The 13,460-nt window shown below is 44.3% G+C and overlaps 1 protein-coding gene across 4 annotated transcripts in view; it reads left to right on the top strand.

Annotated features, from left to right (window-relative positions):
* Nucleotides 1–307: 307 nt before the first annotated feature.
* Nucleotides 308–13,460, top strand: part of PAPLN (papilin, proteoglycan like sulfated glycoprotein) — a 64,234-nt gene continuing 51,081 nt past the window's right edge. Inside the window, exons 1-2 of one of the 4 annotated variants that reach the window (XM_039536631.1) lie at nt 308–538; nt 10,255–10,317. In XM_039536631.1, coding sequence (XP_039392565.1) covers nt 530–538; nt 10,255–10,317 — 72 coding nt within the window. In that variant the 5' untranslated portion in view covers nt 308–529. Of the gene's footprint in view, nt 539–1,202; nt 1,520–10,254; nt 10,318–13,460 lie in introns of those variants that run through there. The other 3 variants (XM_039536632.1, XM_039536629.1, XM_039536630.1) reach the window with 3 other exon arrangements.

Raw genomic sequence — 13,460 nt, 5'->3', positions numbered from 1 at the left:
TTGTTGATGACTTGTGGCTCTGTCCCATCTCTAGTTTCAAAGGAAATGTGATTACATTCAATATTTTGTTATTTAGACTTGGGAATTTATTGAAAATGAGGAACAGTGAGCGGAACTAGGAATTACTGTATCTGTCTCTTGATATGCTGCCTGCAGCTACAATAAAACTAGTTATGAAGGGCTCCACCCAGGCAATAACTTGCAGCACAATTTTCAATTAAAGCACGCACACATTCAAAGGGAACTGGAAATCATCCTAAATCAGGCTCTTCCATGTGTGCGCGGTTACAACTCTGGCTTTCAAAAGCAAAACAGGAAACTCATAAAGAAACTTTGAGGCTCAAGGGGTTAAATGAAATCCAACTCTCTCCTTTTCCTGTGCAGTAAGGATTAGTAACCAAACAGAAGCTGGGGAGAGGAGGGTGTTGGAGCCAATGATTGAGCTACAGAAGTGGGGAAGTGGACACGCAGCTGGGCTACAGGGTGGCTTTAGTGCCTCTAAACCTTACACTCACCTTCAAACAAACTGATGCAGAAGGTAAGAGTTAGTTTTGCATTATGGGTCACTTCTTTCCTCTCCTCTTCATCTCATTTGCCACTTGTCTATTTGTCTTTCCTTTGCTGTTTATGGGCTTTTTATTTCCAACTACTTTTTATCAGCCTGGCTACAGTTTAAAGGACAAGAGAGATGTTTGCTGAATGGAGTCCTGTGATTGCAAAATCAGATTTCCTGGCAGAGAGGGAAGAAGACACTCCATATAGTCAGTGAATGTTAATCCCTGCTGCTCCCCACTCCCAAGTTAATTAGTCCAGGGGTTAATGTAATCAAATAGCCATTACTAACATTCTTGGGGGAGAGGGAAGAGGTATCAGTTAATGTTGGAGGAGCCCAGGGGCTTGGTGCCTAAACAGATCCTGCCAGCATAAGTGTAGAAAGCAATATAAGTTTAGCAGGTCTTGTTTTGGTGTGAGAGCTGTTACTTTTCCCACAAACTGGTAAGCCCAGTGATTAGGACCGTTAAGCTGTGGAACCAGTGGATCCCTGTGCCTGTTGGCAATTAATACTCAAATAACCATTACTATGAGAGACAGCTGTGTGGATTGAAGGAGCACCTGCCTACTTCCAGAGGAAGGGTGTGTCTATTGTGATCGTTACACACTTATTTCACCTGTCCAGAACATAGACCTGATCCTGCAGATCTCTTCTCAAGAAAGTAGTCCCACCAAAGCCAGTGCAAGGAAGGGTTTGCAGGATCAGGCCCCACTCTGACATCTTTTGTGGTTTTCCTGTTGCTAAACAAGTGAACATGTCAGCTGAGAAGGCTACTTTGGGAGCTCACTCTGAGAAAGAGATGGTAAAAGGATGGCTAGTGTTGTGACAAGTCCTGTGCTAAATCTAAAGGCACAGGATTTACAAAGTGCCATGGTATTCCCTGGGGAGGGGCCAGCTCCTTTAAAGGACTTACACGGCTCAGAAAACCCTCATGGCTGTCCAGCATGGAGTTCCCAAGATCAGGAGGTACAGGAGCATGGGGAGGGGGAGGAAGGCTGGCGAGGGTCTGTTTGTAAAGCTTGATTAAAAGTTTTTGTACCTCTGTACTCAGTGATCTTGGAAATTTTTGCACTACCTTTACATTGTACACTCCCCATTTCTACATTGCAATAGCACAGAGCCCTTCAGCAAGATTGTCTGTAGACAACATTGGGATTCATACTCCCCTTCCTCTCTGTACTTTGATAGATGTGATCCCCTCTCTTTCTGTAATGCTTTTTGATCCTAGAGTGTTTCATAAATGGTATAGACACAGGTCCAGTGAAATGCAGCTGTTTCTGGGGTGGAGGGCAGCAAGCAAGAGCACAGCGTACTGTACGACAGTGTGTGTGGTGGGCAGTATCGTCCAGGGATAGCAGGACAAACACTCTGCTCTTATAGAAAGTGCTGGGGGATTTTTAATGCCTACCAAAACCATATAAGGCCATGGATTTTAAAGGGATAGTAACTTAAACATCATTTAAAAAGAGAAATTGCTTTACCTACATTCCTAAAACAGATTAAAATGAACATTTAAAAAATTAAATTAAAGTTTCCACTATAGATGTTCTGTGTTTACTTTCTTATTTCTCTCTGGTTGGACAATGAAGATATGTTAGTTTCACTTTTTTTTTTTTTAAGTCACTTTCATTCTCAGATTCTCATACATCAGCACAGACCTGTGCTGACAACACTGCAGGGAAATGTTTTGTTTCTAAAATAATCTGATTCCATCAGATTTGTAATGTTTCTGATGGTCTTCAGCTTTGTAAAAGTATCCCTTTTCCCCTCCTCCCCAAACAAGCTGCCAACAACAAAAAGTTTGGGGGCAAATTTGCTTTTACAATGACCCTGTACGATTGTACTGCCTCCACACAGTAAATTGTGTGGAACCTGATGTACGTACATCAGATGGATAAAGGCCTGAGTTGACCCCCCTGATATTGGAGACTCTGATTCTATAGAATCTACACATTTCAAACCTTATTACGGCTAGGCTAATAAGACATCCCCTGTAAATGTAACCTGTGAGACAGAACTCCTATGTGACTCAAATGATTTGTGGCAAATGCCAAGCAGGGGTGCAAAATTTTGTTGCTAGTTCTCTCCACATTCTCTCTCTCTCTCTCTCTCCCCCCTTATTAGTTTTAAAAAAAACATTTGAATTTATTTGCTTTTAAAAATAAGCTGTACATGACTCTCTCTCTCTCTAAATAGAAGGACGGCAGCTCTGAGGCTGGGATGCAGCATCAGGCAGAAGTTAGAGAATGGATAACCTGAAATGTTGTTGTTTTATAAGCTAGGTGCCTTCTGATGCAGTCTGTGTGTTTCTGGTGTTGGCTCACCCATTTTTGGGTCCAGGTGTTTATCAAGTGTGATGCAAGTGTTCTGCAGTGTCAGTTCATCTAGTCATTAAGGGGTTAGTTATCTCATAAAATATGAACATGGACTGAGCTGGAGTGCGTGTTAGTAGCTGTGTTCCAATTTGCCTGATGTGCTAGAAAAGGTGATACATTGTTGCTGCCTTTGTGTTCAGTCTAGAGACCCAGCTGCTCTGTAGAGGAATTTGGGAATTTTTTTATTATTATTATTAACACTTTAATTATGGTATTGCCCAAAGGCTCTAATCTGGATTGAGGCCCTGTTGTTCTGGGTGCTGTACAAAACATAAAAAAGAGATAATCCCTGTCCTGAAGGGTTTACTCATTAGGCTGCTGGTGGTTATCTCACTCTTTAGAGTCCTTGTGTAAAATGATAAGCACTTCATTAAAGAAAACAAGTCTGTGCCTTGAGATTCTTCAGAGCACAGCATGTGGAAATAGTAAGTCTCATAAAAGAATGAGCTGTTTCTGTGAATAAGAATAGCATCTGGCATTACAGTACCTAGGATGGGATTACGAGCTTTATCAATCCTCTCTTTTTAGGCTATAGGCTCATCACCACTTGGGATCAGGAGGAATAATTTTTCTCCCAGAGGCATAATACTGCTCCAGCATGAGCCGGAATGGCTTCACTGCAATGTTATGGCCCTGTAACCTGAACCAGGGGTGTGGGCAGGGTGGCCATGGCCCTCCCACTTTTTAACATGGGCATACTAGCAGGGACGGCTCCAGGCACCAGCACGCCAAGCGCAAGTGCCTGGGGCAGCAAGCCACGGGGGGTGTTCTACCGGTCCCCGCGAGGGCGGCAGGCAGGCTGCCTTTGCGGAGGGTCCGCTGGTCCCGCAGCTTCGGCGGACCTCCCGCAGGCTGTTGCTGTATTCACGGGACCGGGGACCTCCTGCAGGCAAGCCGCCGAAGGCAGCCTGCCTGCCGTGCTTGGGGCCGCAAAATGCCTAGAGCCGCCCCTGCATACTAGCCTCAGGCAGGCTGTCAGAGGCTGCACTTTGTAGCAGGGAAGCTGAGAAGATGATCAGCTCCCCTGCCACAAAGTGCAGCCCCTGCTAGTGGCACTTGCCTCTTCCTGGTGGGGGGGCTGAGGTGGGCCTTAGCCCCCCCCCCCCACACACCATGGGGACCTGCCCCCTGCTCCTCTTCCCCTGAAGCCCTGGCCAGGCCAGAAGCTGAAGCTGGGCTGTAGTAAGAGCTGCCCAGGGAACCCAGGCTGCTGTGGGGAGCCCCGGACCCTCCATCTGCCTTGGGCTGTGTGCACCAGGGGGCAGGGACATGAGCTGGGGGCTGCTTTCCAGCCCCCTGCCCAGAGCAGGTGGAAGATCTGGGGCTCCCTACAGTGGCACTGGCTCCCTGGGCAGCTCTTACCATGGCCTGGCTCCAGCTATCTGGCCTGGCTAGGGAGCGGGGCCTCAGGGAAAAGGGGAGGAGCAGGTGGTGGCAGGACCTTTGGGGGAAGAGGAGGAGCAGGGATGGGACATAGTTCTGGCTCTGGTGGTCAGCCCACTTCTATGCAGGTTCCGGCGCTCCTGACCCAAGCCCTGTGGGCCTGAGTCAGTTGGCAGCTGTGGGTCTTTTATTGCAGTGTAGACGTAGATTCCTTTGAAGCATCCAATACTGGTTACGGTTAATAGTAGGATTCTGATGCTAGATGGATGACTGGTCTGATCCAGTACATCCATTCCTAAATCCTTAAAGGAGTCCCTTAATCCTGAGGGATTTACACACTGTTCTGTGAGGGTCATAGAGCCGTCTCCCATTGTAATCTTTGTTCTGCAGGAGTTCATTCTGTGTATATCCACCCACAGTTTGTCTCTTATTTGACTCCATTATTGGATTAGACCAATAGTCCATCTAAATCCAGTATCCTGTTTCTGGCAGTGACTAAAAGGCATCTCTGGTTTCTGAAGAGGGGTATATATGAATGGAACTGGATGCTTAACTACACATGTGCAGTGCTTGTGCATATGTACACACCATGTGGTTCCTGCTCACTCACGCAAATGCACAAACACACTCAACATGCAAACGTATGATGTTGTCTGGAAAAACTGTACCACCCACAGATTGTTTATTTTGCTACTTAGTTCTTAGAGCAGTGACTGCTGTGCTCTGGCTGCTACTGGGGAAGCACAGTGATGGGTCTTTGCAGAACAAACATCAGGTTTATTTTTAGATGACACAGTTATAATTTTTCTCTGATCACACAGTCCCATATGCGCTTCCTTTCATATCACACTGCGGTGCCAGGAGTGATCACACACTCATAAAGCTATTTTTTTTAAAGCTAATTTTTAGCAACTGCTGAAAGGTGCTGGGCTGGCAGCCCTGGAGATGGAAGCTGTTTCTCCTAGCACAGGTATTGCCTCTTAACTTTTTTTAGTGGAGTCAAAAGGATTTTTCAGTTCTACTAGCTTTCATCTCCTCCCACTTACACAGCAATGTAAAACTGGTGTAACTCCATTTACTTCATCAGACATACTTCTGATTTACGCCACTAAGGGAGAGGAGACTTGGGCCCCACAGGTGCAAAGAGAGAGAGAAAATTTTAAAATAATCTTTACAGTTTACACTTGAAGTACTATTACAATACTTGTATGGTTGAGAAAATTGTTTTGTTGTTGGGGAGGGAGGAATAGTTTAATTGGAGGTAGTTACCCAGCATCTAGACTCCGGTTAGCTTCTCAAGAAGTTTCCCAAAGTTAAGTGTGTTAACCAGAGCCAGCTAACAAGTTTTTAAACATCACTGTCTTTGTCCACATTCAGTGCTAGTGTTTAAAATCATGTTAGTTAATACACATAAGCTAAAACTTTTAAAACACCACTCATTTTCCTAATCTATCCAAACCCCAAATTAGTGACCCATACCAGTATTAGAATCTAAATGTAAGTCTTTAGCTAGTCTTTTTCATTCTTCTTTTTAATGCTTAGGATTTCTTAATTTTAATTCTCATCATGTATGTTCTGTCTGTTTGTTCTATTGTGGCTTGTGGCAATATTAGCTGTCTAGATTTTTTACATGGGGCAATGTAATAGAGACTTAATCAACATGTGTAGTCAGTGAGATTACTAAACTACAAGTTATAATTAAATCTTTAAAAAAATAAAGGTTTGTAATGGAACCCTGGTTGCAACCTTAACTATGGAAGGCTTTCTGCAGAGGGCTAAATCTGAACAGATAGCTTAGCGTCTGCCTATTACTATCCTCATGAAATATTGTATTTTGCCTTGTACTGGAACATTACAGGCTGAGACAACCACCACCTCTTCTCTGATGCACAAGACATACCTACAAATGTATTCAATCTACATCACTAATGTTACTGTGCTATGAATTTCATGGGGTGGGAAAGAGACAGATGTGCAATTTCTGCAAAGACATAGCCTCATCTCGCATTGCCATCCCACCCCTTGGCTGGGTGTGGGAGGGTGAAGGCTCACTGTAGAATCCTCTTGGTCAGGAGGTGCCAGAATCTGACCTTGCTGTTGTAGTTGATGATTTTTCAGTTTCTCTTTTCACAATCTCTATGTGGTGGAATTGAAACAAGCTTCTTGTCTGCCTGTCCACCCCGGTTCCTGACTCACAGGTCCAACAGTGTCTGCCAGGAATTACTCTTTATCGATTCTCCTAAAGTTCTGCCAAGCTTGGCATTGTTGTAAGAGTCCCTTGTGATAATAGAGCCCACCCAAGCTGGCCACATCAGTGATCTAGATATGATTATATGTCCGTTATGAACAGTGCCCCATCTCTCTCTCCCAAATTACAGGGGACTTAGGTGTCATAGTGACAGGGTAGTGACTGGAGACCTCAGTACTAATTGGGTCAGAAGCTTGTCTGGGTGTTTTGACCCTCAGTCCTTAGTACAATATCACAAACATAGCTTTACTCACAGGGCTGAAATTGCTAGGCATGGTTCAGATCACAATAGAAGTGCATTGGCAGAGCTGTAGGGGTGGACAGGACTGGAATAGCATGAGGTGCTGCAGGTCAGGATTGAGGTGTGTTGGCAAGAGCTGCACAGGTTCCCGATTGGAATAGCAGGCAATGTTGCAGGTTGAAATTAAAGTATGTTGAGAGCTGTGCAGGGGAAACTTACAAAGCACCTGCACTCAACCATGAAGTAAGAGTGTGCTCTTACTATTACTGCTATAGTCAGTATCTTATTTTAAGGTCAGAATTCACCTCAAATCTAAAAACATAACAACTTCATTTAAGAAAAAAGTTACAGCTGAAAGCATGTTTCAGTGATGACTAATACAAAAATAAAATTACTTAGAATCCTGCACCTCTTTACAAAAGGTCAAACATTAACAAGTGTGGAAATGAAGAGTTAGGGGATCCAGCCAGTTCTCCACTGCCATGTAAACCTTTCTCAAGCACCGAAGTCACCCCACTTTATATCCTCCGGTCTCCTAGTCATGCTCCATCCCTCCATTCTCTCCTAGCATCTCCAGCCAGTTTATATGTACAGACATTTTAAAATGTTAAACGTTGCTTTGTATTCAGATTAAAAATAGCTCTGTCTGAGTGTGTCCCAGGACTTAGCTGCAGGTAACAGGAGAGTGGGGAGGGAAACACAATACAACATCCTGCCACTTTAACACACACTTGCTTGCTCATTTTCTATACAGAGTATTTCTCCACTTTGGCTCAAAGAGAGCCAGGACCAGGGCTTGCTTTGGCTTGGTCAAAAACAAGAGAGAAACGTCAACCAAAGGACAGTTGGCTTTAGGCAGGGGAGAAAAGAAACAGCCATTAAGTTAATAAGTCTCTTGGACCCAGATTAATCCTCCTGTCTAAGGTAGAGGATCAGTTTCTCAGTGCTTCCTGGCTTGGTCCTCAGACCTTCCCAACCCTCTTTCCAGCCAGGGGAGAGCTAACCCTCATAGGCCTTCTCCCAGCCTCTTTATATCGCTCTCTAGTGAGCCCCTAGTTGCCTACCTCTGTATAGGACGTGTTCACCCCATCTCATGCTCTTCCTGTTATATCTCTAATTCCTGTGCTAATCCCACCATAAACCCTAAAAAAGGTCCCTGATTCTCCCTGGCAAGGCCAGCAAACCAAAAAATAAAATAAAAGGTGGAGTTGAGCCATATTGGCAATAGGGTGAGTAAAACAAAAGTTAGGAACATTTTAAGAAAATAAACAGGGAAACTTTTAAGACATCATGGGCCAGATCCTCTGTTTATGTAAACTTTCAGCTATGACTAAACCAGCTTAGGAATCAAGCTCCATAATTTTAAAAATCCCTTTCTGATTGGTTGGTTGGTATGTTTCGTGGTTGTAGGTTTTTTGTTTTGTTTTGTTTTTTCTTCCCCTCTGTCCCCCTTCTAGACTTCCCAGAAAATCTGTCCTGGCATAGAATCATAGGACTGCAAGGGACCTTGAGAGGTCATCTAGTCCAGTCTCTTGCCTCAGGGCAGGACTAAGTATTATCTAGACCATCCCTGACAGGTGTTTGTCTAACCTGCTCTTACAAATTTCCAATGATGGAGATTCCACAACCTCCCTAGGCAATTTATTCCAGTGCTTAACTATCCTGACAGTTAGGAAGTTTTTCTTAATGTCCAACCTAAACCTCCCTTGCTGCAATTTAAGCCCATTGCTTCTTGTCCTATCCTCAGAGGTTTAGAAAAACAATTTTTCTCCCTCCTCCTTGTAACAACCTTTTACGTACTTGAAAACTGTTATCATGTCCCCTTTCAGTCTTCTCTTTTCCAGACTAAACAAACCATATTTTTTCAATATTCCCTCATAGGTCATGTTTTCTAGTCTCTTGTGTGGACTTTTACCATGTAAAGCAGAACCAGGCACTGCTGTCTGTCCAATGATTTTTTGAAAGGATATAGTTTAAAAAGAGAGAGAGAGATGGGGAAACCATTTTGAAAAGCGGCTGACACAATTTAGACAGCTGCTTTTCAAAATGGTTTCCCCATTTCCTCATGTCCAAAAGGGCATGCTGTGCAGTGACCCATCCTGAGCTCCTATGGCCTCATTTGCACATGCAGATATGATTTTTGCACAAGCAGTTTAGGCAGACACCCACAGAGCTGGGTAAAGGTGCCCAGGATTCTGCAGGCTGTGTTAGAACATAGACCTGAGCTCGCTGAAAGGTTTGCAAACCTTATTGAGCTTGGTTTGAGTTTAGAGTTTGCAATGAAATGAGATTCACTGAGTTTCTAGTTTCCATTGCCACAGTGTCCCACTGGTGTAGTCAAAGCTACTGTGGAGGTACTGCTACAGTGCAGACTATCAGCTCTTTCCAGGCCTCCTAAATGCTAGCAATGGGCGAACCTCAAAATCTTCAGTGTTGGGTAGTTCAGCATTAAACCTGAGAGTCTGTATGCCTATCCCAGCATTCTTGGGACTGCACAGCTCGGCTGCACATTTCACCAGTGCCATCTCTCATGAAATTGGTGGGATCTCATTCTGGCCAGGTTGGATTCAAACCAAGGAGCCCTTCCTAGTATTCGGGCACTTCTGCTTCCAGGCCCACCCTTTCAAATCTCAAAAAGGGTCAGGTTGGGGCTAAGCTTTCCATATTCAGCCCTTCACTCAAAGTCTTGTATCCTGGTGCAGCTCATATGGGGCAAATTTTTTAAACTTGAGTGCCTAACTCTAGACACCTGATTCCATATGAGGCATCTAAATAAATGTAGGCACCTGACAATTCCCGTTGACTTCAAAGGCAGCTGCAGGTGGTAAGCACCTCTCCAAAATCAGGCAAATTTGAAGATTTTAGACATGCAAGATCACCTCCTGTATTCTAAGACACTGCTCCTGAAACTCCTCCCACTCAAACAGGGTGAGTCAGATGCAGAAAGAATCTTTAACCTGGGAATTTCCTGGTTTTGATTGGCTGAAGTCAGAACATTATTATTTTAAATACCTTTTTTTTAAAAAAACCTATATATGTTGTATGCATAAATGGGTGGGTGGGAGGACAAGAAACAGCATGTGTTTACCTCTCCCCTTCACTCCCCTCCATGCCCTGTGATGGTGTTCTCATTATGCCAAAGGCATAGTGCCAAAGGCAAGAAGAAATGCTGGGGCTCAGTAATTACATGCTGGCTTTCTGTGGAGGATAATTTTAGTCTTCAAGTTGCCTTGATTTGTCTGGGATACGTAGTGACAAACTACCCTTTACTTGCCTTTGGTTTCAGTCCATCCCCTTTTCCTGTAGAGTTTCTTTCACTCCATGGTCCCTTCCATCAGATCTCCCACCAGACCAGCCTGCCTCCCTCCATCCCTGACCTGTGCTCTATGGAGAGTTCTAGCCATGAAGGAGCAAGAAACCAGCAGTTCTGATCAATGTTCTCTTTATTCCACAGAGGAAGATGAAGAACTTGTTCCTCCTGCTCACGCTAACAATGATGCCACTTCCTGCATCTTCAGTAAGTTAAGCACCTTTTCTCAAAAGTGGCTGTTACCAAGGATGGCATGAAACTTGGGGTAGAGGGTTTCAACTTTGGCAGCCAAAGTGTTTGTAGAGAACTTGGGGTAACGGGTGTCCTGCTTGAAAATGACTACATACATGCACTTGAAGAAGTTAATACTTGACTGACGTACACTTGATGTTGTATCTGTCCTCCACGTCTCCACCGAGGTGATAGTGGTACACACACATGCTAGTAATTGCAGTAGAAAGTCTATGAGCTAGTTGGGTATGTTACACAATCTCTCCCTGTTAGCTGCTAACACAATTGGCTCAAAACCAGCAGCCTTGGCCAAAAAAGTTCATCCCATGTGAGCAATGCACCACGTTGTCCTGTGAAGCAGGCAAATCTCTGGGGGATGGCTTTAAGCTGCTTGTCTCTGATATTAGACACTGTGTCCTAAAATCAGTAACTTCTCTTGACAGAATGTGTAATGAGTGGAAATGGTGGTGCATCTGTAGAGGAGGGGAAGTTTAACAGTCTGTCCTTAAGTGCCTCTGTGGTGTGAGAGCCACATTGGATGCTGGAATTGCCCAGCTAGGGAGGTGTGAGGAGATGCAGTTTAATAGTCGAGAGAGGAATGGAAGCACCAATGCATTCAGATGGGTCATTCCTAGTTCCTTCCATGACAGATTAAAGACATAACTCCTCATAGTCCTAAAGGGAATTTCATGCATAATCTGCCTCACCTGGCATTAAAAATGTCCCTCCTCCATTTGTGATTCCTGTAGTCACAGAGATCAGTATATCTATATTGGAGGGTGCACTTAAACATTTTGCAGGAGGCACAGTTTTTCTCTTATGAAAGTATCAGAGGGGTAGCCGTGTTAGTCTGCTTCTGTAGAAGCAGCAAAGAATCCTGTGGCACCTTATAGACTAACAGACGTTTTGCAGCATGAGCTTTCATGGGTGAATACCCACTTCTTTGGATGCAAGCCTTATGAAAGGTATTGTGTCTTTAAAATGGTGGAGCTCTGTTACTCCCCTTCTGATGTAGTCGGAACTAATCCCAGAGCAGCCCTGCTGCTGAGGCAGGAACCGTTGTTTTGTGTTCACCATCGAACAAGTTGCAGGTAGCATAGGAGTCAGGTGAGATGGTTGTATTTGAATAAAGGTAATTCACCCTTCAGCCTTGCCAGAGCAGTATGGACCTCTGGAGTGAATGGTACTCCAAAAGGGGCTTAAAGGACTGTCTAGTGACATGGCAGCATGAAAAAAAAAAACTGTCATGTGTGGGCTTCACTGTAGACACAGTAACTCTTCTGTTGTAAACTGTTCTCAACCTTTTGCCTAGAAATACAGAAGTTTTTCTGATGAATCAGAGCATAAGCAACTGTCATTGCTGGAGGCTATGACATTTTGTGTTATACAAACACACAATGTTCTGTCAAGGGTTGAGTAACAAACCAGGGCCCTTGGACACACATCTGGATAAACACCTCTAATCACTACTGTCAGGCACATCTCTCCCAATGGGCCATAAAACAGCTAATAGGATACTGCTAATGTTCCTTCTTCTATAGAAGCCCCAGGTCAAAAGTTCATGCTGTTCCAGCTGACACTGGGTTTTTGCTATTTTAAAAGAGCCCAAATTTAGAACATTTCCCTACTAGGTGCCAGAAAGATAGAACTTTAGGAGTTACCTTCACATTTGCTGGAAATCTAAACCAGGAAATGAATTAAAACCTCTCAATGTGTAGCCTTTTGGAAGGGACTAGCTTGCAGAAAGTAAATCCCCAAAACACAAGCATACTTTTGCTGCTATATAATTTAATAGTAATAACATTTTAGTTCTTGAAACCTAGTTTCAAGCTTCACATATGTCATAAGTGACATGTATGTGTCCCTACCTTGTCTCAAATCCAACATGTCCATATTATTGGCCAGTCTTTGTTCAGAATAAATGCAGGATTGGAAGAGATGGGATACTGCAAGGCAGGACCGAGATATATTGACAAAACTCTGAGATGGACCCAGAGTTGGAATAGCAGAGGCATTGGCAGGTATATCTCCCTATTCTATCTGTAAGTTCCTATCTCATAGAGCTGGAAGGGACCCTGAAATGTCATCAAGTCCATCTATCCCCCTGCCTTCACTAGGCAGGACCAATTTTGCCCCAGATCCTGGGTGGCCCCCTCAAGGATTGAACTCACAACCCTGGTTTTAGCAGGCCAGTGCTCAAACCACTGAACTAGCTCTTACAGAGCTACTTATAGAGTTCCTACCACTGCCTAGTGGGAAATGTGCTAAGATTGAAAACATTGTTGGGGTGTCAAATCAGTAAAGAGGTCCATTGCCAGAGCTATGTAGAGGATTGAATAATAGGGATGATGCAGCTCAATTGGAGGGGCTCTGGGAGAGCTATATGTGAGAGGCTTGCGCTGTGCCTGCCTGCACTGTATTTGCCTTTAATTCTTTCATGGATGATAAAATGAATCAAATTAATTCCCCTGCCTCCCACACCAGTGCCCAAAAAAGAATCTACAAGTCCTGCCCTGTTCCCACAGTGTCATTGGCTGATTGCTATGATTCCCCAGCTGAATGGGTGCATGGATAGGCTAGTATGAGACAGCAAACTCCTTATGGCTTAATGGATTAACAGTATGAGGAGAAGCGCATAAGGAGGATATGTGCAGGGGTGCTGAAAAGAGTATATGTGGACATGGGGATTAAACTCGCGCCCCCCCCCCCCTTTTTTTTAAGTAGCTGTGAATGTTGTGGAAAATCTAGCTGTCTCAGCTCTGAGAACAGCGAGTGGAGGTTGATGAATCACATCATGGGGCCTAATCTGCTCTCACTGAAGTCAATGAGAGTTTGAGCACTGACATGACTGAGAGTAGGATTGGGCCCAGTGTATTCCAAAATTGAGCGTGTGCACACACAAATCTACAAAACTTTCTACAGAAGTTACAGTCTGCTGGCTTCTGAAATTCCCTGCTATCATCGGGTGGGAGGGGAATTTGGGAAGAAGGCCTTCTGATAATGAACCACATGCCCCAAAGGACGCAGGCTGCCTGGCTACACTGATTGGGACCGCTTCCATGTGATGACATTGCCTTAAAACACACTGCCTTCAGTGGAAGTGGCTCGAGAGCATGGAC

The sequence above is a fragment of the Mauremys reevesii genome, linkage group 4, assembly GCF_016161935.1.
Source record: "Mauremys reevesii isolate NIE-2019 linkage group 4, ASM1616193v1, whole genome shotgun sequence".
In the NCBI taxonomy this organism is placed as follows: Eukaryota; Metazoa; Chordata; order Testudines; family Geoemydidae; genus Mauremys; species Mauremys reevesii.
The sequence above is the reverse complement of the archived record's forward strand: the minus strand, read 5'-3'. Positions and strand labels throughout refer to the sequence as shown.